The following is a 26763-nucleotide window of genomic DNA, read 5'->3' on the forward strand; positions in this document are numbered from 1 at the left end:
CCACAGACTACCTCCCATCTGTTCAGGGTAATGGGTTTTCTGCCTATACTCAGAAAGGAGCATATTGTGGGATTTGAGTGAGAAATTTTACCCAAAGAAACCATTAGTTCTTGGAGTCTACTTAAACTTGGTTGCCAGGACTACTCCGTGCTAGGTAAATAGGATAAAAATTTTTATGTCCTCATGTAGAAAATTGAGAACTATCGCCTGCCTACAGAAAGAGAAGAAAACGTGTATGATAATGAAATATAAACTTTGTATAAACACTGTGTTTGTGAAATGTTCAGGCTCTCTAGTTTTAAATATGTGGGTGGAAAGAAGGAAAAAGGAATAACAAAAGGGTGTGAATCTAGGAAAGAAACAAAAAGTTATATTACATTTTCTAGGGGATACTACAAAAGTAAAAGACTCAGAAAAGTCTAAATCAAGCGATGTGTACAATATTATCTCATAATAGAATGGACAATTTGTCAAAATACTGTAAATTTATGTGATTTTGGATTAAGCCCTTAAAAAGTACTTTCTTCACACTGACAAATCTGATAAAGATGCTCAAAACACAATGACTTGCATGTATATCAAAAGCATTGTTTTAAGACATGATCATTACTTTTGAAAACTTTAAATAAAAAAAAAAAAAAGAAAGTAGTTTAGTAGCATTCATCCTTGCTGTTTCTGTTGCTACTTTAATCCTTCTCATTTGCTATGTAGCACTCAGTGCTTGTTGTTTTCCGACTAGGAAATTAAGATTCAGAGGTTAGCAGGTGGTCCTTTCAGTCTCTCTGTGGTATCTTGAATGGTGTTGGTCTGTGCACTGATGAGAATGTTACACTAAATCATGTTCCTTCAAGATTTTAAGATTTCTGGGAATAGGTGCATAGCAGGGCTCTGCTATTCAGTGTTTCTGTTCTTTTGCCTTTAGTTATTGAAATAGTATCTCTTTGGCTTGTGTTTTAGTAAACATGCTATATTTACTAGTGAGGAGGAAAGTGAAATGTGTTCTGTGACAGGGAAGGGGAAATGAGTGCACTGTGTCTTACCCCGAAGCATTAATTCTGTAGAAGTTATGCACTGTACTTACAGATGAGCTGCAGTACCTTGCAAGTGTAAGTATAAGTACAGCCTTGTATGGAATATCTCCGAGGGAAAGAACAGTATTAACCCCTACCAATCAAAAGCATCTTCAACAGAAAAGTGCAAAATAGAGTCTAATTTGGACAAAACTGTGGAATAGTTTTCAATACTTCTCTATTGTGTGTTTGAATGCACAATAATAAACTTTTGTACAATTTTCCCTTCTTCTGTACATGGCATAAATTTAATCATGAGGTTTTCCATACTGGGAGAGAGAATCTAATTTTGGGGAATCTAATCTAGTTGTTATTCTTTTCATACTTTTCATAAATAAATATGCTTTTTTTTTTTTTTTTTTTTTTTTTAAGTTTTCATTTTTTCTGCCTCTCAGACTTAGGTAAACTGTAAAACCAAAGTGAGATGGGACTTTTTTACAGCACTTTAGTCTTGTTTCTGTTTAATTTGTGAAAAACTGCACTGTGGCCTGGGCTGTGATAGGTTCATTTTTTTATTTTATTTTTTTAGTCTAATGTACTTTTTCCCCTGAAGTTGTTTTTTTTTCTGGTTTCATCAGTTCACACAGAAATCTACCCAGCAGATGGCAGTGTTTAACCAACATGTCGGTGGAAACCTGCTCTGGATTTGTTCTGTATAGATAGCAGTTTGTGCAGAAGCTCAGGTTCATTTACAGAAATTCGTTATTATACAAACATAGGCATTGTCGAAATTCGTTTTGGTTTGTTATGCTTTCCTTTTCCAGAAAAGTAGTGAAATTGGGCATACCATTACATTTAATGAAATTACCGAAGATACAAAATAATGTAAAGTGCAGAATTTCTGACTGAAGTAATTCTTCTTGAGTGGACAGATTTTGCAAGGCATTTGGAAGAAACATCCATAATCATTACAGCCTTTATGAAAAGTTTTTAATAATGTTTTTGGTTGCTCTTAAATCTTGATGAAAGCATCTGTCCTTATTCACTGCATACCATTAGTGCATATTATGCCAGTGTATATTAAAAAAAAATAATCCACTAATAAGTCTTTACCAAAAATAACATGCAGTATTCTGTTCATAACTCAACAGTCTGAATGAATTTCTTTTGAATTTACTTCTGGGCAATGGAACGTAGTGAGCAGTGTGTGAGAAAGGAGAAACTCAGGCTACAGGAGCTTAAAATGGAATTTCTGAGCATAATGCTCATCAGGTTTGTTGCTGATTGTTACAGAAAACAGCTGTTGAAGATACAAATGGGCTTCTGAAGTGGCATATACAGGAAAAAAAGATAGAAAATGCTGACCTTAAAAGTAGTCACTTTTTTTTTTTCTTTTTTTTTTTTTTTCTGATTTTCTTCTAAAGTGCTAATTGCCATATCTGCAAATCCCGGTGACTTTGTTTTCACTGAGCCATTAGGAATTTAGTGATTGCTTGCTCACTTTGTTCCTTTTTGTTTGTTTTGTTTTCCTATTTCATAACTAGAAAAAAGAAGGATTTTAGGAAAAAGAGTGGCAGTCTGCCATTATGTGTGAGTTTAATATGAGAACTGTCTCAAAGCAATCAGTGATATAACTACAGACTAATTTGTTTTGATATGGTAGCAAACTAGAATGAGTGTAGCAGCATTTCTTTCTTTAGCTAACTTAACTTTCAGTATGAATATAGCGGGTCGCAGAGTCTGAAAGGTTTTCAACACATCCTGATTTTTTTGTCCCAACAGACCTTATTGTAGAATAACCAAGAAAACATTCATACTCTGAGTAGTGTTATTTGTTCATGTTTTGTTTACTCACCGGGATGATCATCCCTGCCCAGAGTCATAAATTCACTAGCAAAAATATTTACCAGTAACTAGTTGCAGATTTTGGATATTACGTAACAAGGACTTGCACATGCCTGCTATTTAGCTCTTTGCCAAATGGCAGTATCTTCATGGGAAAAGTACTCCTGTCTTTTTCTCTAACGACTCCCCATCCAAATGAATCAGTGCCATGGACTGCAGACTTGTGGTTGCCCAAGGATCCATTAGTGGAGAGGTGACTAGTAGCATAAGTGAGCCACTTCCCATTAGGGACTGAAGTGGGTGGGTGTAGCCCACAAAATGATGTAGGGCTGGATTCAGTTCATCTCTTGGGCATCCTTGACTAATGTGCTCTACGTTGCCAACTACATTTAGAGTGCTCTTTCCACAATACGGCTCCTAGAGGGAAGATCTCTTCAAATCTCCGAGAACTTGGAACAACCTTTGCTATTGTGTGCAAAAGAGAGCAGGTCCTGTTCTCACCCCTATAGACCCTGGAGGAATTAATCCCATCGATGCGAATTGTTCAGTTGTGAAATTATTACAATAATGCTATGTTTTAATATATGTCAAAAGAGAATGCTTATTTGTGTCCTAGTTATTTCAAGTCTGCCAAAAAATGGCAGTGACCCTCACAATTACATGATAATTAACAGCATTTAGTTGTGAAGGAAAAAAAAAAAAAGAAAGAAAAAAAGAAAAAAAGAGATGAACAGTATTCAGCTGTGAAGGGGAAGAGAAGTTGGAATACAGTTCTGTGTTCAGCAGATGCTTCTGCTCCTCGCAGCTGTAATGTACTGCCAGTCAGCTAGGCTCTGGACTGCAGGGGGGCTTGCAACAGAGCCTCATCAGATTTCTGCTCAAGAGGTTGGCACACTGCTGAATTTCAAAATCTGAAATTTGAGGTACAGCATGCTATTGTGTATGGCTCCACTTTCAGAGCTGAATACAGCCTGGGTGCAGTACAGACCGTGCTCAGAGTAGCCTGTGCAGCTGTACAGCAGACATTGCAGCAGTGTAGGACTTGCCTGATTCCAGTCTTCATTAAGCACTGAAAATTCAGATCAGTTTTGTTTTGCAAATAAATGAGGAGGGTGTGAACAATTGTGGGATTTAGTATTAAAGCAATGTGCAATATGACCAAAATTAATATATCACTCAGGAATATTTTTTATTTATTAATCAATTTGGCTTCTAATTAGATATACTGTAAGCAAATGGGTTCACACAGCTGCTTACAAAACCCCCAACATGTCAGAGAATACTTTCATGAAACTTATTATCATCTTTAATAGCTTCCCCTTTGTCACAACATCCTTGAGGCTTGTGGTATGTTTTGTGTTACAGATTGCACTAGACTTTACCTGTCTTTTAGTTTTTCAGACTGTTCCTGGACAGGAATTGTTAAAGCCCATACTTCCAAGGCTGCCTTCATTTAGGGAAGGGGTGGATGATGTTTTCAGGCTAGTGTACTAGCTGTGGTGCTAATTTATTGTAGAGAACAGATTCATTCACTAACTTCGGCAGTGCTTTCTCTGCGTTTCTCAGCAGACAAAATTCTATTATTCTCTAATCTATAGTGGAAAACTGAGAGTCCTAAGGAACACAGGCTCTTAATTATTTGACTTCCTTGATGATTTTAATATCAGTAAAACAGATGTTGATATTTTAAGTACAGGCAAAATTATGTGTGATTATACTTGTAAATACACCATTAAAATTAGTTTAGTTTTATAGCATACTTGGAAAGCTTAATTCTGAGCAGAAGAGACAGTTCCTTTTAATGAAAGGGTTGGAATATTGCTAAAATGTATTCCTTGCTGTATTTTCAGAACAACTCATTTGTGAATATTATGTAGGAGTTAATTAAAAAGTGTTATTCTTTCAGGTCTTACTAATGTTATAGCATCCAGTTTGGAACTTTTTCTAGTGGTCATTCGTTAGGAAAAAAAAGTCCTAGTGTGTTTAAAACTATGACCAAAGAATATAGGAAGGTACATGAAACTGGCAAATAAATAAAAAATATCATCCACCTAGTTATTGGCTCAGTCAGAATAGTATATATTCTGTATTACACAGCATTGCATTACCATCTCCAACCAGCAGGGACTTTTGCCTCATTTTTCCATCCCAGATGCTGCACGTAGAGCAATAGAGCCAACGATAAGAGGAGTTCTGGTAACCTGCTGCACCGTTCTGTGTATTTCCCTGCAGAATCAGGCATAAAATGTGATTTAGAAACAAATAAAAAAAAAAAAAAAAAAAAAAAAACGGAAACTGATACTGGCAAAATTTGCTATTTTCGTGGTAACTCTTATTGTCCTGAGAATTTTCAGTAGAATGTGTTTCTGATGGCTACTGGAGCTTCAATATCCTGAAGTAATTGTTTTTTCATGGAAACATGCTGGACCTTCCTCCATAGCTAATGGGTATATAAAATGTGTGTTTCATTCTTCCATAATAACTGGTAAATTAATAGTTTTGTTCTGTTGAGCACAGTGCATGAAATTCTTTTCTTTGTGGGGGACGATTGGACTGGAGTGTACCACCCAGCTTCTAGTGCACTGGGAATCTTAGCTTCACTTAGAAGAGACTCTCAGGAAGCCAGTGGAGACTCAGTGTGTGTATTCTCCCTCACGGACATGCATGTGCAAAAAGTACCTTAATGTTATTCACTAATTCAAATGAATAACAAGGGAGGAAAATAGAAAGCATCAACAGTTACTAGTAATTTAATCCATTTAGACATCAGTGATAATTTATTTCCTTTTTTTTTTTTTTTGCTAACCCTGTGTTAAATACATAGAGACTGTTCATATTGTTGCTGTTAATATGCTTTCTTTAGCAGATCTAAAACTAAGTACAGGTAAGCTTTATACTATCTATCATGCATAACATCCATAATTCAGCACAAATATCTATGTAACTGTAATGATAATGAAGCATTTCCTGTGTTCTCAGCTCCTGCCTTTGACTCCTACCTGGCTTGGTTGATACCACAGTAGAAACCTTAAAAGACACAAAAACAATGAGATGACCATGGTTCTATATTTTTCCTTGATTGGTAACACTTTTTTTTTTTTCACCAATCTGATATATATTTATTTCTACAGAAGAGGGCAGCAAAAGCCATATACTTTCTTTACTGCATCAATGACTATGAGCTGTAAAGACTAGGGTTTCTAACTGATCTGTTTGAAGAAACAGGGCAGCGCACAGCTGTCTTAAATCTAAAGATAAGTTATGCTTACATTAAAAAAAAAAAAAAAAAAAAGATTAAAAAATCGAAGACATTTCCACTGACTGTTTGGAATCTTGATGTAAAGTATTCCTGTAACATCAACTAAATAATAGAATTGTAATGTCCAGCTCTACATGATGGAAGTGAAAGGATCTCTGAGCCAATGATTAAAGCAGCTGCCAGTCTGTGAAAAATCATTTAATCTGTTGCTCATTTAAATCCAATTCAGAGCTGGTGAGGCCACAACATTGTTGAATGGGTATTAAATGCTTGTTGATGTCCAGCTGGAAAAAAACAACACAAACTGTCTTGCCTGTACCATCACTGTCATTCTCTGCAGAGGCCACGTTGTGATTGTGTTGTGAGTGTTTGTGTGTGTGTGTATTGTGTGTGTGTGTATAAGTACATGTATATCTCCAACAGGATATTCTGGCTCTTATCTCTTCTCCTCCCATTGCCCACTGCTTCCCCTGAGTCTTGTCCCTGCGTGTAGGGCTGAAGATTTAAGGTATGATGTTACGGTTGAAGGTTTGATGTTGCAGTTAATCTCGTTTAACTACGAGCTGTGGCTGAAAGGTGTGCATCTCTTTATCAGTTTCTCTCCAGACATATACGTATCTTGCATGCTTTCCTCTCTCTCTCACCTCATGTTGACTTAAAAATAAATAAATAAATAAATAAATAAACCCACTCAGAATCTCATCTATGGGTTGAGCACAGGAGCGAAACTAGCTGGAGAGGTTTTTAAGGTACATATTCTGTACTAAGTGCAGGATTCCCGAAGATGAAATTTCAAACATGATAGCCCCGCATGTTATATATGACTATCACTTGGTAATGTCTGCAAGCATAAAAGATTCATATATTCTCATATCACATACAGTCATGCATCTTGCTGAGAGGCATTTAAAACCTAGAGCCTTAGAGATTTCAGTGTAAATAGAAAATAATGAAAGGCAGATAAATTTCTGCTGAAGATTTTATCAGTAGTATGGATTCAGTCTCAAAAATTCTTTCACTCCAGACTGTTTTTTATGGCATTTCAAATATTGTCAGGAATTACTTTCTATTAGTGTATCAGTTTACTTTCTTTACTTCAATGGGAAAGAGCAAAGAAAAGTATCACTAGATGTTATTTCTATTTTTTCTTCTATGGAACAATCAACTGTGGCTTCCTTGTGTGACATTTTTGCCATTTATTCAAGACAGAATGCATTACCTTCTGAATAGTAAAGTTGTTTGTTATCTGTTTGTCCTCATTTATCTTTGTTGTCAGCAGAGTGAGAAGTTGGAAAGAGTGGACTTTTAGTTGTTAGGCAAATCTAACTTTATTGGCAAATCTAACTTTATTAGTCTAGCCTGCAATATTTTCATACTGACTTACATTTACATAGATAAGTTTAAGGAACTTATCATAACTGCTGCAGATATGCAGTTTGTCTTATAGTCCTAGGAACCATTAAAACATCCAGCAGTATTTAGAACAATAATAATTTGTAGAGCTTAGGGATATAGTTTAGTGGGGACTGTTAGCATTAGGTCAGAGGTTGGACTCGATGATCTTGAGGTCTCTTCCAACCTAGAAATTCTGTGATTCTGTGATAATATTTCTTAATATGGCTAATGATGGTTTTCTATATGAACGTTTGGACTTTTTCTTCAGAATACAAAGTATTCTTATGAATCTATACTTGGGAATGTGTAGTAATTGTTTGTTCCAATGAGTCTAACAGATTTGGAAAAGCTTATATGTTGCATCAAGTATGAGGTCTTCTAGTGATTATTCTTTAAAGTATTTAAAAATACTTTCATTTGTCATCTAATTTACAAAATAAACCCACAGAAATTACATCGTGACTATAAATCTTCCACAGTATAGGGCTAATGGTAAGTATTACATAATCTGAGATGTGGGGTTTTGAGACAAACAGAAAGGCAGTCTAGCATTTGGTCATGAAAAAGTACTTGTTTAACCTTGAGTGGGCAGAAAATTAGGCATTTTCAGTAAAGCATGCTGTTCTGAAAAACCAGCAAATTTAAGCTCAAATTAGAGATTCAAGAGTAGGAGGCATGTTCTTCTTGATTAGAGTTCTAGCAAAATACTGTATTCAGGCACAGAACAGAGTGACAAATAGAAGGGCTCCTGTTTAAAGCAACAGAGAGGTGGTTCTTGGGCTTGTAGGTCTGCACTGTGAAAGAAGAAAAATAGTTCTGTTTTGTTTATATCATCAGAGTAAAAAAGATGAATATTCTGATATATGACAAGGAGATAGGATAATTTGTTTAAAAAAAGAAAAAGAAACAAAGACTAGTAATAAATTATGAGGGGAAAAAAAAAAAAACACACAACCAACTGAAAACAAACAAACAAAAACACACCACTTTCCAGCAAGGGGGATACACAGCACAGGAAGGGAAGTGGAATATTTGCCACTTAATAGGCTTGGATTCTATATTTCTATATATATATATATTTTTTTTAACACTTTTAGAGTTGAATTTCTTTGGGCAGCTTCTCTATTGTTTGGGCAGGAAAATCCTCTGCTGAAAAATTCCTTTTCATGAGCTTTGCCATCACTCATAAAGGGAATGAGTAATGGTATGACAGTTGAGTGCCTCTGCATGGAGGAGTGAGGAGATCTGGTTTTTAGGATATATTTAACAGAAAGTTCTTTGGTTCAAGTTACAGAAGTCAAGGAAGGAAAGTCCTGCACCAGAGCAGGATTGTTTCCTACAGATGTTTTGTACTACCCTGTTAAGTTTGAATTGCGCAAGTAACTGTGCTTCCATGCTCCCCAGTAACTGGGCAGATCAGCAATGAAGAATCCTATTAGCTTGACAGAACTACCTATGTGAAATATTCTAACATTGCTAGGCCATCTGAGATGACTTCATCATGTCCTAATATACAGTAGGACCACAAGTGCTTGGCTTTATTTCTAGTAATTCTCTTTTCAGGTATTTTGATTGACTAGGGTGGCAAAAATCTTTGTTGCTAACCAGACTTGAACTTGAAGACTGGGTTTGTTTTCCCTTCAGTATTTTCTATTCCGTGTCTGAGGCTAGTGATCCAGACGCTAAGTTCTTGGAAATCTGTCTGCTTTTGTCACAGTCTGCCAAAATCTTTACATGCATTTGTTAATTCCAGTGAACCAGTTATTTGAGACTGCGGTGTATGTATGCGTAAGTTACCGTGCTCAAAGTTAATTAAGCTGTTTATGCACATTGACAGTCTGCAATTTCTGTACTCTAGAGGGTGCTACTGTTCTAATTGGTGAATAAACTTTTGCCCAGTTGTAGTAAGCTGGCAATATTAATTGTTTTTTGAGCATACAAAGCTCTTATTGATGGGAACAGAAATTAGTTCCCACTGTTCAGGCATGCCCAGAAATCAGTGCTTAAGCTGATCTGAATCCTGTGTACATTGTACAGAAATTAGACTACCAGCACTGTGCTAATTGTCTAGAAGGGCAAATTGCTGTGTTTAGGAATATGCAGAGCTGTGTAAATAAGAGATTTACATACATGAGCAGTAGTCTGTAGGACTGGAACCCATTCTTTTGCCGGATGCATGATTTTGACTTTAATAAGGCTGTTGCTGGTGAACTCTATTGTGGTATTTAAGAATGCAAACTAAATTGGTCTAAATCTATTGCATGTTAGCAAATGATTTTCCTGTTGATTTTGTTGCCAGCTGATGTAGCACCTGTGTTAATGCTTTGTTCATTTATGTCATTGGTTTCATGGCACAGTAAGATATTGTGGAAATTTATGTAGATGCTGCGTAGTTTGAGAGAAACGTTTCAGGCCTTTTTTAATATGTTTGAAACATTTTTATTGCTCACTACTTTATTCATTGTCCTTGCCAAAGTTAAGTAGCATCAGTTCATATATTTATGTACTTATATATTTATGTATTTATGGTAACTATATATTCTATAGTTGGTTAATTTTAAATGTTCAAGATTTTATCCAGAAAATGAATTGTGAAGCAATAAATATATAAATATTTCACTTATTTTGAAAAGATCCTGACTGCAAGAGTTCATGCTAATACCTCTAGTAAGGAGCATTCATAGTAGTACCTGGTTGTTTTCTTTACATGTAGGCTTTGGAAAGCAACTGTTTACACAGGGACTTCCATATGAATAACAGTACTGCTTTCTTCCCTTCTCTTCCTTACAAACAATTCAAAAATCATCAGCAACGGGCAGCCAAATGTTACTTGACTTGGGGCACATTTGTTATATTATCTTTACTCATACTGACAGCTAACCTTGTACTCTTCTCAAACGCCTTGACTAGAGATTCTGAGCATGAAAGCATTATGTTCTTTCTACTGAGGTGCTCCCAGGGTTGATACACAGGCATTCCATGCTTGGTACTGAGAGTAATAATGTTTAACTGGAATTTCAAACTATGTTTAAGTGATTTTTTTTTTTGGTAAAAGAATAATGCCATATCATTTTGTTTCCCATCTTCTCTTAAAAAAGTAAGGTAATTAATAAGGTAATAAATGTCTTTCTGATAAGACTATAAATAGGAAAAAAACTCAAGCAGGGTATGACTATATTTCCTAAGCACCGTAAGTAAAATGCAAACTAGGTTCTATTTCACAGCACACTCCTACTAAGAATATCTCGGAGTTTCTTCTGAAATTAGATGCATGACTTTTTATTGTAATGTATTTTTAGAGAGATCTAGATAAATTCTTGCAGTTTGCAGCTCAACATTTGGAGAATATTATTGAATATTACACATTTTTATCAAATGTGGGTTAATGCTCATTTGAAATTAGGTCTCTCTGAATGTTTAAATGTCACATTTGTTTTCAAGCCCCAGATGGCATAACTTCAGTACTTACTATTGCTGTTTATTTTCAAAGCTGAAGTCATTTGTTGAAATGTGAATCATGCCAGAATTTAGTTTTTTTAAAGGTTGTTTCATCTCTAAAGGATGTTGAAGTAGGAAAAGTGAATTTAAAGGGATAACATTTCACTTTAACTAATGTTTGGAGCATATTCCAATAAATGCTTAGTGCTAAAGAACAGAGGAGCCTCTCTTTGGCTCTTTGTGGTTTCTCAGTTCCATTTCCTGTCATGAAGAAGAAATTAATTGCTGATATTTGTTAGGGTAAGCACTGTAGGAGGTTTAGTCTCTCTATATGGTCAAATTACCATTCAGAACAAACTGGGAAAAAAAAAATGAATACTATTTCTTTAAGTTAGACTTGTTATACAGTGTATTTAACTTCTACTTTTTTTTTTTTTTACAGGCAAAAATATGTGATAATGTTATCCTCAGTAGGCACCTTCTGTAATAAAACAGTGGATTTAAAACTTAGTATCTCATCTGTATTAATTAAAAGAAAACAGTATAAACCAATAATGCAAATATTTTCTTCATTTTTATCTTAGCAATTGCATATACATACAGACTTAATTGCTGAACAATATTTCTGTATGCCATTTCATTATAAACAGTTTCTTTGTTTTTTACCATCAGTTATCCAAAATATATAAAATATCGTTAAGAAATATGTTGCCTAAGGCAGTGTTTTCTGTTGATTATCATGGAATTTAGTTCCTCCAGTGCTGAAACCAATGGTGAAACTCTTCTCAATCTCAGTGGGAAAAGGATTTTTGAAAAGTAACAGTGATTTTTTTTATTATAGAGTATATGCTACTTTCACTGATGAGGTAGATTTAATTGAATATAATATATAAATAAAATAAAATTGAATATAAATATATAAAATAAAGTTGAATAAATAGCATTTTGTCAAATGTTGAAATGGACAAAATAGTTTTTTTTTTTTTTTTTTTTTTTTTTTTTTTTTAAGTACTTGCAGATGTTCTGTTTTGTTTTATTTTGTAGAGTAGAGTATTATGTAGAGTAGATTTTTGCTTGTTATTAATAAAAGTGGGAAAGGTACTTTAAACTTTGGCTTGAATAAAGAAGTTACAGAGACTGATACCCTTTTCCAGCTTCAGAGTGTTAGAGTAATTCCCTTTTATCAACAGGTTTTTATTTCATTTCTGTTTTCTCCAAAACAAATAAATGCTAGATAAGACATAAAACACAAAATACATTGCTTGTGAGGCCTGAGGTTTGGACCATTTAATTCAGTTCTGTTTTATCAAAGCAATCACAGTGCTTAACAGTTGGTAATCTCTCTTTCAGGTTAATTACACTGCCACAAGTTACAATCTAGAAAAAGCAAAACTATTTAGTAAATTGATCACTTGCAAATTTAGTGACAACAGTCTCCAGTACCTATGATACTTCCTTTAAAAACAGTTGAAAATTTTTAGGCATAATGTTTCCAATAAACCATTTTTTCTAAATAAATTAAGTGAACAAAGATTAGTGTGAGTGGTGTTGCTTAGGATCTTGTTCACACTGAAGTGAATTTCCATTGATGTTGTCAGTTTTAACGCAAGCAGGATTGCATCTTGTTAATGGTACTCATATTAGTAACTGTGAAATATGTATTTAAGTACACCTTAGTATGTACTTCATATTGGGTGATTGCAGGAATCACAAAATAGTTTGTGACAGGATATTAAGGACAAAAGGATGATAAAGGGGATAAAATGTGTATTCTTTTAGTATATACGTGTATTTTCAAGACACTGAAGGCCATAAAGGAAGCTTTATGCAGCTATTGATTACGGATATACATATCCTTGATTTTCTGTCTTCCTTCTTTCTTGCAGGGCCAAGGCTTTCCGTGGAAAAAAGGTTCATGGAGAATATGACATAAAGGTTGAACAGGTAATTAAATGACTTAATCTGAATGTTATTTTTATGTGCTCGTGTGTATATATACACGTACATGCATATATGCATAAATAGGTATGTAGTCCTTTGTAATTCAGTAAAAAAGAAAAAAAAATTCAAATTGGGTAGAAAACTAAAAGGTTGAATTTTATTTGGAATTTCAAGGAGTGAGGCAAAAATATCACTGGCACTGTGGATCCAGCTTATCTAAATCACTTTAATGCTGTACTATCTAGCTCTGCACTGTTCTCAACTTGGAACTGCTTTGCAGGGATTTTCAGGAGTATTGAGAGAGGGGAAGAAGGAGGCAAGCTATTTTGTTCCAAAATACCACTCACATCTAAATCAGAATGTGCAGTTGACATCACGTACACTTTAATGCTAGCACTGTGTAAGCCTAGAGTTTCCTTCATAAGGTCTTTGTAGGACCAAAACCACCTTTAATCAGCAATAGATTGAAGGCTTCTGAACCCTATTAAACACTTTGTAAAGCATTGACACCTTTACTGTTTGTGTACAAATAAATTGAGTTAGTAACTTCAGTGTTCTTTTCCTAATACTGAAGGGCATTATTTTGTTTGTATACTGCTTACAGCAACCTACCTATAATCTAAAATATTTTCTATCACATATTAAGTTTTTAAAGTATGAAATCTATACTGTGAATCCGTGTAATTTTTTAATGTAATAAATGAATGGGAGAGACTAGTTGTGAATCTTAATTTTTAAATGATTTATTAATGTTTTGTCAGCATTTATACAAATATTTTAATCTCTCATCATTTGCACTGATTTTACAAAGTCTTAAATCTGCTCTTTGTGTTTAAAACATTGATCCAAGAAAGTATATAAATGTATAAGATTTAATGAAGAATCATCCATGCTTGAAATCAAGCACATACTTAAACTGTTGAGTTGGAATGGTGGATAGAGGAGTCAACACTTGCCTTAAATGAACACTAATTCTGAAAGCCTTACACAGATTTTACTTAGGAAGGCCTTCAGTGACACCATTTTTCAAGAGGAGACTAATGAGAATTCTGACAGTCTCTACTCTGTACTAGTGTCTAGGATAGCAAAGACACTTTTATTTATCCACTAGAAGACAGTTGGCTGCATTTCAATTATTCTGCTGTGTAATGTTATTGTAAAGTGCTTTGAGAGTCTAAGCTGATGAAAGACTGTGGATAAATGAAAAACATCCTGTTCTTTTATTTCAAATAACTGTAGATTCAGAGTATGGAATTGGTTCCTTTTAAATGCCACATTTCCAGTGTGAGAAGATACTTTGAAAAAATCCTTTATTTGTGAATTTTGCATGTCAATTGTTTAGGAGCAACTGATCTTTTAGGAAGAAGACTAAATGTACATAAAATAAATAGAAAGGAGTAAAATATGTGAAGGAAAGGGAAGAAAAAACAAAACATACTAAGTGTGATAAGAAAATATTCTGTTTCTCATATTTACCTTAACACTGCTTTTGTGCTATTTGCTTCAGCATGTTTGGTAAATGTTTGTTGTGCCTTGATTAATTTCTATAGCAAACCATACAAAGGAAATAAATCTCTACCACCCCACAGTCTTTGTTTATGCATTTTTTTTTCTTTCTTTATATTTTCTAATTTGTTCGATTGCTTCATATATGATGCATGCCATTGGATTAAGATCCAATTAAGAAGATCCTCTTAGTGCACATTGCGGTCCAATTATATATTGTCAGCTGTTCAGATATTAATACTTAACAGAAGGGATTTAGGAAAATAAAGGTAAAATAAAACAGACCGACTAATGCGAGTCCTCTTTTCACAGGCAGAATTTTCAGAAATCAACTTGATAGCCCATGCTGATGGCAATTATGCGGTGGATATCCAAGTATTTCGGAATGGCACTAAAGTCGTCAGGTAAGAAAACTAAATACAATAAGAGCAAGAAGCAATAGGTTTTGCATGTAATTTTACATGCATAATGTAAATGTACATGTAAAATATACTGAATGTTGTGGTTTTTTTTGTTTGTTTGTTTGTTTTTTTTGTTTTTTTTTTTTTTTTTTGTATACGGTAATAGGGATTTTTGCCATGAAAAGTATCTGATCAGTGGAGTAAGTCATGTGACAAGGCCTCCCACGGGCAGCAGCTCTTCATGTGGGTCCATACCATGGGTTCCATCTGTCAGGAGCAAACTGCTCCAATGCAGGTCCCTCACAGGTGGCAGCTCCCCCCACACCACCCGCTCCTGCGTGGGCTCTTCTCCATGGGCTGCAGCTCCCACCCAGGGCCTGCTGTTTTCTATTGACATGGACCAAGTCATATGAATTCTTTCTGGATAGTTACTGTAATATCACAGTTTAGGTAATTTCCTATTAGGTTATTTTGTCCATAAAAGAATTATTCCAATGGAAGTCAGGGGTCTTTTCACCATTTTATTTATTTATTTATTTATTTATTTTCCTCCAGAGAGAACATGTTCAGCTTTGTAAATGTAGGGAGGGAAACAGGAGTAAATCAGGGCAAAGTAAAAGCTTAATTTACATTAGGAAAATTATTTCAGACAGTTCTATAACTGGGGAATTACTCTGATTTTGGTCAGTGCAGTTAATGGCTTAAGTGTAACAGTTTGGCTGAATGCATATAGAAAGGTAGATCACACTGCTGACAGTGATCTGGTGGTTTCCTACTTAGGTTTATCTCCAGGAAAGAGTTCAGGGAGCTGGACTGCATGTCTAGTAACTTTGTGTTTTTGCTCAACATCTGTCCAAATAAAAGACTTGAAGATTTTTACTTTTTCATGTTAAAAAAAAAAATCAAGAAGAAAAATATTGAAAATAAGCATACTTTATGCTTTAAAACTCATAGCTGTTTAATTTCTTGTGTGCTTTAAAAATATTGCAGCTTAATGTAACAACCACTTATGCCAAATCCACAAGATTATTTCCTTAGAAGAGTAACAGATCTGATTTCCCCCTCTCCCCCCGCCCCCCCCCCCCCCAATGAATGAAGTTTTGGAGCCAAGAAATCTTGCTCCTTAATGGCTTTGCTGTAGAGAATTTTCCAAACAGAACATAAGTATCGATGCCCAGTTAGGATCTCAATATGTCAATATTTAACGAGAGCTGGGAACCTCAAGGAAACAGCATCTGAAATGATGTATATTTGTTTAAGAGAGAGAGAGAAAAATAAAAAATAAAACTTCTGTTTAAAATTACTGCTGTTAAAAAAACAGAGAAATCTTACCACGTCATCAGGCAACTCTAATAGTGAGGTAATGCAGGATTTTATAGTATTATCACTTTTATTTATAATCAAATTTATTTAACCAAATAGAGCTACCTGAAGTTGATATTGCACTCATCTTTGTGTGGGATATTTGCATATATGTGTGTGCTTTCTGGTGTAAGAGGGGTAAGCAGGCATGATGGGAGCGGTTCTACATTTGCATGACAAATAACTTTTCTGGAGATACAGAACATGTTGGGGGGGGGGGGAAGTTTTTTCATAAAAGTTCTAAGTTCTGTTTCTTCAGGTATCTGCAAGTCTTTACCTTGCGTTAAGCCTTGTTGGTTTGGGAAATTTGTTGCCTGAAGCTTGTTGTATGGTTCTTGTGTTTCTAAGGAATGCAGAGATACTGAAGGATATTCAGTTAAGGAAGTTCTTTGAGAGTCAACATTAACTATGGGTCAGCCAATAGCATATACAGCACATTCCTTTTTTTCTGTCTCAATTGTCAAGAGAAATAGGAGAAATTTCTGGTCCCACTCGTGTGAAAATTTATATTGAGTACAGACTGTAAACATATTACTAAAAAGGTTTATCTGAATACTGTGATTAAAATTCTTATGTTCTATTGATATGATGTCCAAAATGACTTTCTATATGAGCAAAATATTAGTTAATTAAATCATAGAAATTCCTGTGACAGAATTTTGCTGAATGGGATTAAGAGGAAAAAAAAAAAAGTGACAGGCACTTGCTCCACAGTTATACTTTTTCAAGACATTGATATCTTTAAGCTAGTTAGTGTTTTTTCCACCTATAAAATCTGAATACAGAGGAGAATCTTTCAAGTTCAAGTTTGAGTGAATTCCACCTGTTGTGTTATGTCTTCTATTTTCTGTAACCTTTTTAAACTAGATGTCAATTCTTAAACTGGATGTCAGATGTTACCTTACTTAAACTAGATGTCAGAGTTTAAGTAAGGTGAAGGTGGTGCCAGACTATTTTCAAAGGTGCATAGTCAGAGGACAAGAATTAATGAATTTTGCAACACAAGAAAAAATGATTAAATTTCAGATGGGGGGTGGTATCTTGATCAAAAGTTGAACTCTGATTATCTCCAATTCTGATGATTTCTTTTGCAGGCATTAGGATTGCTTCATCTCTTTCTTATTGTCCTTAAAACACTGACAATAGCTGTGAAAGTAAAAATATTCCCTAAAAGGAAAGCATTAGAACTTGCTTAAGCTTCTGGCAGAGGTGTTTGCCTGCTTTATCTTTTTCATTGCTCAGGAATCAGTATACATAGAAATAAACTAAGAAATACTAAGAAATACTTAGAAATAAACTAAGAAATAAACTAAGAAACTGGCTGCTCTTGGCTTGGACTGGCGCACGCTTTGTTGGGTTGGAAACTGGCTGGATAGCCGGGCCCAAAGAGTCGTGGTGAATGGAGCCAAGTCCAGTTGGAGGCCAGTCACTAGTGGCGTCCCCCAGGGCTCGGTGCTGGGGCCGGTCCTCTTTAATATCTTCATCAATGATCTGGACGAGGGCATCGAGTGCACCCTCAGTAAGTTTGCAGATGACACCAAGCTATGCACATGTGTCCATCTGCTCAAGGGTAGGAAAGCTCTGCAGGAGGATCTTGATAGGCTGCACCGATGGGCTGAGGTCAACTGCATGAAGTTCAACAAGGCCAAGTGCCGGGTCCTGCACCTGGGGCGCAATAACCCCAAGCAGAGCTACAGGCTGGGAGATGAGTGGTTGGAGAGCTGCCAGGCAGAGAAGGACCTGGGAGTATTGGTGGATAGTCAGCTGAATATGAGCCAGCAGTGTGCTCAGGTGGCCAAGAAGGCCAACGGCATCCTGGCTTGTATCAGAAACAGTGTGGCCAGCAGGGCTAGGGAGGTGATCGTCCCCCTGTACTCAGCTCTGGTGAGGCCGCACCTCAAGTACTGTGTTCAGTTTTGGGCCCCTCGCTCCAAGAAGGACATCGAGGTGCTTGAGTGGGTCCAGAGAAGGGCGACGAAGCTGGTGAGGGGCCTGGAGAACAAGTCCTACGAGGAGCGGCTGAGGGAGCTGGGCTTGTTCAGCCTGGAGAAGAGGAGGCTCAGGGGCGACCTTATCGCTCTCTACAGATACCTTAAAGGAGGCTGTAGCGAGGTGGGGGTTGGTCTGTTCTCCCACGTGCCTGGTGACAGGATGAGGGGGAATGGGCTAAAGTTGCGCCAGGGGAGTTTTAGGTTGGATGTTAGGAAGAACTTCTTTACCGAAAGGGTTGTTAGACACTGGAACAGGCTGCCCAGGGAAGTGGTGGAGTCACCATCCCTGGAAGTCTTTAAAAGACGTTTAGACGTAGAGCTTAGGGATATGGTTTAGTGGGGATTGTTATTGTTAGGTCAGAGGTTGGGCTTGATGATCTTGAGGTCTCTTCCAACCTAGAAATTCTGTGATTCTGTGATACTCAGAATTGATGTTTCTTTCGGTGGCAGAACAACCTGAAAAGCCATGTTAATTTGTCTCTCTACTTAATGGAGTCACAGTATTTATTAGATGCTGTTTTCAGAAACAATTTGGGTATTAATTATTATCAATTTTCCTTGCTAGGTCATTCAGACCTGATTTTGTCCTTGTTCGACAACATTCATTCAGTATGGCAGAAAATGAAGATTTCCGAAACTTGATCATTGGGCTGCAGTATGCAGGCATCCCTAGCGTCAACTCCCTGGAATCCATCTATAACTTCTGTGATAAACCATGGGTGGTAAGTCTTGTACTGAAAAGTTCTGGTGCAGGCTTAGTGACTTCTGTTATTTGCTTGTTTAATTCATGCTTGTGTGACAAAATGCAAAGTCACAGAACAGTGAAACAATAGTGAAAGAAATAAAAAGGAAACTAATGTATTTTATTTTATTTATTTATTTATTTATTTTCCAAAGAGACAGTGTTGGCAGTGTGGAGATGGAGAGAAAAATATGCACAGTACAAATAATGAAATAAGCGAGGAAACTAAGGGAAAGCCTATTCGTTGCTAACATCCTTCCTCAAGTGATGAACATGTATTTATTCATAATTTGTGTGGGAAAAGCAAGCTGAGAATATTTTTCATATTTGTGGCTTTGATCATAATTTAAACAGACTTTTAGCCAGTATGTTCCTCCTGCCTGTGAAATTTTTGGGGATATGCTTCAGCAAGGAAATCTGAAGCTATTAGTTTCCTCATCTGAAAGCTCTTTTCATAACCTTGTGCATATGAGGTAGAAGTTAGTCTTTTTTCAGTTACACATAGAGTAACGAGGCACATTTGAGAATCACTGATATTTGCCACTTTTAGTGTAGATGCTATTTCAGCTTTTCAGTACATACTTTGTAGTGATGAAAGTAGAATTTGATGATCTTTTTAATTCATACTGGACTAGAGCTTAGTAGCAACAAGTTAAAATGCAGAGCTGTGAAAGATGATTATGGATGGTGCAATCACTTTGTTTAATAGATGTATTCAGTTGCCCAAGAGCTAATGAAACTTTAAAGAATACCACTTGTTATAAATAGCCAGTGATTCATAATTTTTTTCTTTTGATGTTTGGGTAAGAAAATAAGACTTTTCAGTATTTTTCACACCAAAATAAACTTTTACTGTAATGATTTAATACTTTTTATTGCCTTGAAGATGTTTATTTTCTCAGATTTAATTTGAAAACCCGTATTAAAAAATTGTCAGCAGGTTTTCATATATATCTCTTGCAGCTAATTTTATCACATTTTTATGTTTCAGTAATGTACAGTGGGGAATAAATAATTAATAAAGCATTTATAAGTTTTCAGAATACATATTGTACATTGCTGAATCCATTATATTAGTACATCATATTTTATATGCTGTGTGGCATTTCTTAATGCTTTGATTCATTGTATGCAGTAAAGTTGGGCAATGAAACAGTAACAGTAGCATATATATGCAATAACGATGCAGTAGAGAGAAACTGAATAATTTTTAATAGTCTTCTGGTAGCATTAGCGTCATAGCTGTTCTTTCACCAAACCAATATATGTTTCTTACAAATGGTCTCATTTCACAGAAAATCACTGTGCTGATTTTTTAGACCAGTAATAACTGGGATTGATTGGGTGTTATTGAAATATTTGCTATAATAATTGCTACAACTGCTTATCTTTGATTTTTTTCAAATATTTTCTTTCTGTGCTTAAATTTCTGTACTTTAGCCAAGCCTCAATATGAATGATATTAAACTATTTTTTCAGCTAAGCTTATTTTATTCAAACATACAGAAGAATGATATTTTTTCCATTGAGATTTTCCTACCTTGCTGTTTCTGCATCTGACAGCCAAAATTTTTCATTTGAAATAGATTTTGCAGTCTCAGCAAAAGTCCATTTCACATCTCTTGGATACTTCCTCCCTAATAACTATCCTAGAGAAATTTTAAAGTATCAGACAGGTGACATGCTTCAAACTAGCGTTTCATGTTTTGATTTACTGCAACAGTTCCCTTCACAGAAGTTGTTTAATTTAAGGTATGTAATACAAAGAGGGCCTTAATTCCACGTTTTAACTACATGTAATGATAAGGTAAGCATGCAATCATGCAAGTGATTCCTATTACAAATTTATATCAGAATTATACATCAACTGGATCCTACTTTAAAAGAATGCAGACTTTTGATTTTGAGGACAAAAATAGTTTCTGTACAAACACAAGGTGGCTTGTTTAGGCTTTTAACTTGGACTTTACTGACTTCTGTTCTCACTGGTATAGACACCAGTATGTACGGGCATATTAATCCTAGACTATTGTGAAACCTTTATCAGGTTTGGGGATGGTAACCAATGCAAGAAGTCATGTAAACATGTTTCAATTCATGTTCGGAGTAAATAGCTAATGGTTAAAAATCTGTTGATCCTTTGATTCAGCCAGTTTTGCTAATGTTCAAATAATGCAGCATAACGCAGGGACTGTTAGTTTTGCTAGTATTATCTTCTAGCTTGTTAGATTACATCCAACTCAAACATGCTACCTTGCCTATGTAAAATCCCTGCAGCAAACTGTAGTCTAGTTTTAGATGCTTTTCATCTCAGTGTGTGCTCCTCAATCATGCATAATGCTGACATTATGCATAAAAACCACTGATGCCTATAGCATGCTTCTAGATGTACTTCAGGCAGGTAGATCAATAAGTGTTCCGTAGTGTTAAAATGGCATGTATTTAAGCTGAACTAGAAAACATAGTTAAATTGTAACTAGAGGGGAAAAAACAAAGCAAACCAAAAACTAGCAGAATTATTCTGTTATTTCCTTGCTCAGAAGTGAGTTCAACATATGCAGCACTGTTTAAAGCTTTTGAACCACCTACTATTCTAATATCTTATTATACACCGAACTTCATGCTTGGGTGAAACTGAATTTGTACGTTTGCAGATAAATACGTTTTCTTATTTAAATCCTTGTCTTTCTCATCATGGTTTAAATGTCAGAATAGATAGTGATTCTGATTGCATTTTATGTTACTCAGTCTTAACATTGATATGAAAAGAAAAGTAGTTTCCACTTCATACATATATGTACTTTTTGTAAAGTACATCCTACTGTCAGAAAGTATTTCAGAAAGCATATTCAGCAGTCATGAGTGTCCATGTCAATTTTGCAGTAGTGTGAATAAGCAAACGAGCTTAGACTGACCATAGATTAGGCCCATCCTCTTCATACCACATAAAGGATGCCTTTCTGGATGATTCCCTTGTTAGAAAGGTTGATTTGTTGTTTTTATGAAAGGTATTTCTATAAAAATATAGAAATAAAAATTCAAAAATGTTAAAAAGAAAAGTAGAACTCTAGATAAAGCCATAAATCACCATCTTTATTAATTGATGAGAACTACATTAACCCTCCAAGTAAAATTTCAGTGGCAGAAGTAAATCACAATTTCTATAATAGCAGAAAGAGACAGGGCAACGGTGTCCGATGCAATGGGACTTTAAAGGTAGATTTTTTTTTTTTTTTTTGAATTAGCCAGGGCCACCAATTGCACATATTTAAATAAGTGTAAAATGAGGAGTAGTATAGAATTGGTGGAAGGGAAAGTCAGTATGGGTAGGCTACAATTATAAAAGGACTGTGGGATAAAATAAGGGTTAGAATCCAAAATACAATATCTTGTTTTTTTGTTTTTTTTTTTTTGTTTTTTGTTTTTTTTTTTTCCTTAATTTGCTGTACTTCACAGTATCAGGTCTTTGCTTTTATTAGAACCTATAGCACAGCATTTTTTTTCTACTCTGAGGACAGATTCACAACCTACATTAAAAACTGAAGCACCTGCCCAAAATTTTTAGGTAGAACTCTTTTCACATTGTGTCTGCAGACATAGTTTTCTATGTCATTGCCAGTAGGCAGGCAGTATTTAATCTAAGATATATTATCAAAAGATGGGGATGTGAGAAGGTTGCTAGAAACATGGTAAAAATATTTTTAAAATAAAGTCTTAAAGCCCGTGTTTTCTAGTGTTGGGACATATATTATTCCTTCAAATGCAAGTCAAAAGTTCAAAGCACCATATAACTCTCTAAAAATTTAGGATGCTAGCAACTGTGGCAAAGAAAATATTGAATTGAATGTTTGTGGTGAAATGTTTGCATACTGAAATATGTTAATGATTTGGAATTATCACAGTACTCCTGTTATATCACTTCTGTTATAATACTTACCACCTACCTCATGAAAAAATCATGATCCTGGCTTTTGAGATGTATTCTACTTAAATGTTAGTAAGAATTTCAGAAAGATACTTACCTAGTATGGAAGCAAGGCTTTTATAAATAGACACTATTGGTTGCTACTAAGCAAATGCAGAGCTGTGGAAGAAACTTTTAAAGGTCTTTATCTACTTCATTGGAATGTTTCCTTGCATTGTCATGTTGCAAAATCATAGTCATCCCATACTTATGATTAGTGCTGGGGAAATGTTATTTTAAAAAATAGATCCAGTGTATTGGGTTGATTTTTTAAAAAATACTTTTCTTCTGTCCTGCATGCATCCTTTTGCATGTTTCCCGTTAGGATTTCTGTGAAGTATTCTTGCTTAAATGTTTGCATTAAGCGAACCCTGCTCTTGGTTTTTACTTTCACTTGTAAGTATTGGTAGGAGTATAGTAATTCCACAAATTCACTCATACTGTAAAAAATTGGCCAATAAATGGGCTCATACAGTGAGATGGAATTAACTGGTGACGTCAGTAAAGACTCTAACTCTGACATTCTTGTCAGGGACTGTAAGGTTCAATGTCCATATCTGCTATAAAGAGAACATTTTATTACAGTTCAACCTTGACTATGATATACTAATTATGTGCATTACAGTAGCTGGATTGCTGTCTATAGGTTCAGATAGTGGTAAGTGTTTTAACAGTGCAGAGATAACAGAATTGCAGCAATTCTACCGACCACAGTTATATGTTCCAAGTCCAATCACATTATAGCAGTTCTGTTTCCTTTGCTGCAGAGGAAAAATGTAGTATCATTTGTGGCTGGCTGCAAATCTGTTCTTTTGTTAGCATGCCTTGGGAGGCTACTTAGAAACTGTTGGTTTAGACAGCTTCCAGGATCCACTGATATGTTAATTACTCACTTCTGGTGAAGGAGATGGTACAACCTACAACTTGATAATGGGTCTACAATAAGCTCATTTGTGAGCTTCATGACCTTAGCTTGCTGCCAGGTTGGTGGAAGTCTGTGTTTAACTTGAAATGCTGACTTGATATAATCACAGAGGGGATGTAGAAGCTCACGTTAGCATGCCAAGCTACTGTGTAGTCATAACAGCTTGTGAAGAGAGATCTGTCACTTCATGGATGAGAAACCTGGGTGTTGAGCAGGTTTAGCCTCTAAAGAAGAAAACTTCGTCACATAGTGACAAAGTGCTACATCATTCTCTGGTTCAGCAATGTAGGACATAAAGAAAAAAAAAAAAAAGTGTTTTTTGGTCAATTGCTGGCAGAGTAGAATTAAGACTCAGAAGACAGACTTGTCTGTATTTTAAAGATATCTGAAAGATTCTGGCATTTTTTATGTAGAGTTCCAGATGTGAACCCATCTTGTACTGAAACACCTTCAAAAGATCACTGGGACTTTGCTTCATTGTAGGAATTTTTTGCTATTAAGGATTTCAAATGCCAGAGAAGTATGATAGAACACTCTGTTATGCCAAAAGTGATTTCCTCACTCATTTGCACTCAGTCTGAGGGAAGGCTGATCATGGCTTTTCCACTTCATAGTATTATAAAGATCACAATTCTTCTGTGTGTCTTTTCCTACAGTTTGTGAGTGGATATCCAAGTAGGTTTTTTGCAAGTTAGTTGATTATTTTTTTTTTTATCATGCTCCATTTGCCAAGGTTACATAATGCTGTGCCTACATGTATTGTGTTTTACTTTGTTTCTTTTGCAGATGATTTTCCCCTTATCTGTCTTCCTCTTTCTTGTATTGAACACTTTCTCTGTCCTCACCTTCCTATTTTTTTTTTTTTTTTTTTTGTTGGAAGGTCTGTTTTGACTGTCCTTTGCTGCTTTCTGATGGTATTATAGTGTGCTAACTTGCCAACTCCCCTAACTTGTTTTCTCCTTCATGTGTTCTGTAAGAAGTTGTCCCCTTGTGCCTTTCCAGCCTTCGAGATATACTTTTATAATCTGAGCAACAGACTGGGGCACTGGCAGGAAAGTTGTAGACACTCTGCAGGGAGGAGCATATAAAAGAAATGAGCTCTGTTCATTCCAGCTTCCTGTTGACAGAAATTATTGAAACTATGCCAATAGGCAGACACAGCCACATAGATGAGTTTCAATATTGTGTCAAAGTATCTTCTGGAGAACGAATAACAGATAAAAATGAATGTGCATAAGAATAAAAGCCTTGAATATCTATTTACTGTAAATCTACTTCTATGAGTGACCCTTAAGTGCTATTTTACATCTGTTTTAGTGAAAGAACATAGAAATTTCCCCCAAAATTGTTGCACTGTAAGAAAATTCTGTGCTAACTAACAAGAGTAAGATATGTACAGTAATGCTGAACAATGGTTTAGAATCTGGTTGTTGTATTTCTCTATATCCCAGAGGGATTTTTTAATTGAAGGTCAGAGCTAAAAAATGTGTCCCTAAAATTGGGTTCAACACAAATTTGGGAAGAAGTTTAGGGATATTAAAATTTAATATCTCTTATACATTATAAATCTTAGAAATGTTCAGACCTGTGCTATACTTAATTTTATATATTTCATGAGATGAAACCCGGAACCAGCACTAAACTTTCTTGTATCAACCATTCTGGCAAGATTGATCTACCTGATAGAAAATGATGGGGACAGTGGACAGCCAGAATATGGAAATACGTAGATCCCACCCACATTTTTCCTACCTTTACAGTTTAGGAAGCTAATACAGCAAAAAAAACCAGCTCCTTTCTTTCACTTCAGGACTGCAAGTCAGGTGCTGCCCTTCTCTTTCCCAGGCATTGAAGAATTGTTTTTTCAGGCACTAGGCACAATCGCATGACTGACAAAGTCTGAAGAGCTTCATGTCATAATGTGTGACATCTCCTCAGCAAATTCAATTTACCTATTTGCAAACATTTACACAAAGGGAGGAGGTGTTTTAAAACCATTTTCTGTGTCTCTTATTCATATAAAGGGTATTCCATAGGACAGCCAGAGAACAAACTGTCCACATGTGCTATTCTTCCAGCCCTGATCCAAGCAGAACATTAAATGTAAAAACCGTAGTTTAATTCTCCGTCAGCCAATGAAGATTTTGGCCTCTTTGCTCAGTCTGCCAGTTAAAGCAAAACATGTTGATGGATTTGTAGTGCAAGAGCTGAAAGTAAATTCACAAAACTGTGTCAGAAGGAAAGTAAAAGCATTTTAAACTCTTTGGTCAAAAGTAATTTACTAGCAACTTTGAACACTACATTGAAGCAAAGTACATAATTATTTATTTAAATATGTAACAGAAATCTACATACATACACAACAGTGTGATTTCCTCTAGGTACCTACTTATAGAGATATTTAAGTTTATTCCTGCAATAAAAATGGAATATTATGGTCTTGCTTAATTTTGCTTTCCTAAAATAAGTAAGCTCCCTTGAAATTCCTTGAAAACAGCAGAGACCCTTAAATAATGAATATAGTAAAGTGTAGTGGTGATTTGACTTCTGTTCCAAACAGCACGTAACTCTTACAGTTCTGTATTCATCGATCCTTGCCTGAACTATGAAGTACTTTATATATAAACTGAGTATATACTTTTCCCTTTGAGAAGCATTTACTCTCATGAAGTACTATTTTAATGCAGGAGTAGGTTCAGATTTTTTACTTCATTGCTGAATTTTTATGGTAGGTTGTTGTCACTTTGCCCTGCTCTTCTCTGCACTAAAGAGCAGCAGTGGGAGGTCTTGACATCCATTGCAGACTTTCATTGCCTTGAACATTTCCAGTGGCAGAAAATTGAAACAGACTTTTAATCATTTCTTAGCTTATTCTGAAAGAAGCTATGTTTAAATAAAGGTTGTAAAATTAATCTGAAAACCAGGACTGTGAAGCTGGTGTTTGTATCCCTTGTATATCTGCTGTTCCTTGTATAGAGTTGAAA

General features: G+C 35.4%; 1 protein-coding gene across 1 annotated transcript in view; it reads left to right on the top strand.

Annotated features, from left to right (window-relative positions):
* The window catches only part of SYN2 (synapsin II), a 181954-nt gene that overhangs the window by 56066 nt on the left and 99125 nt on the right, over positions 1 to 26763 (top strand). Inside the window, exons 2-4 of the mRNA XM_084530558.1 lie at positions 12834 to 12891; positions 14707 to 14798; positions 18714 to 18870. Of these exons, the coding sequence (XP_084386684.1) occupies positions 12834 to 12891; positions 14707 to 14798; positions 18714 to 18870 (307 nt within the window). The remainder of the gene's footprint in view (positions 1 to 12833; positions 12892 to 14706; positions 14799 to 18713; positions 18871 to 26763) is intronic.

Source organism: Aythya ferina (assembly GCF_964211825.1).
Source record: "Aythya ferina genome assembly, chromosome: 10".
NCBI classification, from domain to species: domain Eukaryota; kingdom Metazoa; phylum Chordata; class Aves; order Anseriformes; family Anatidae; genus Aythya; species Aythya ferina.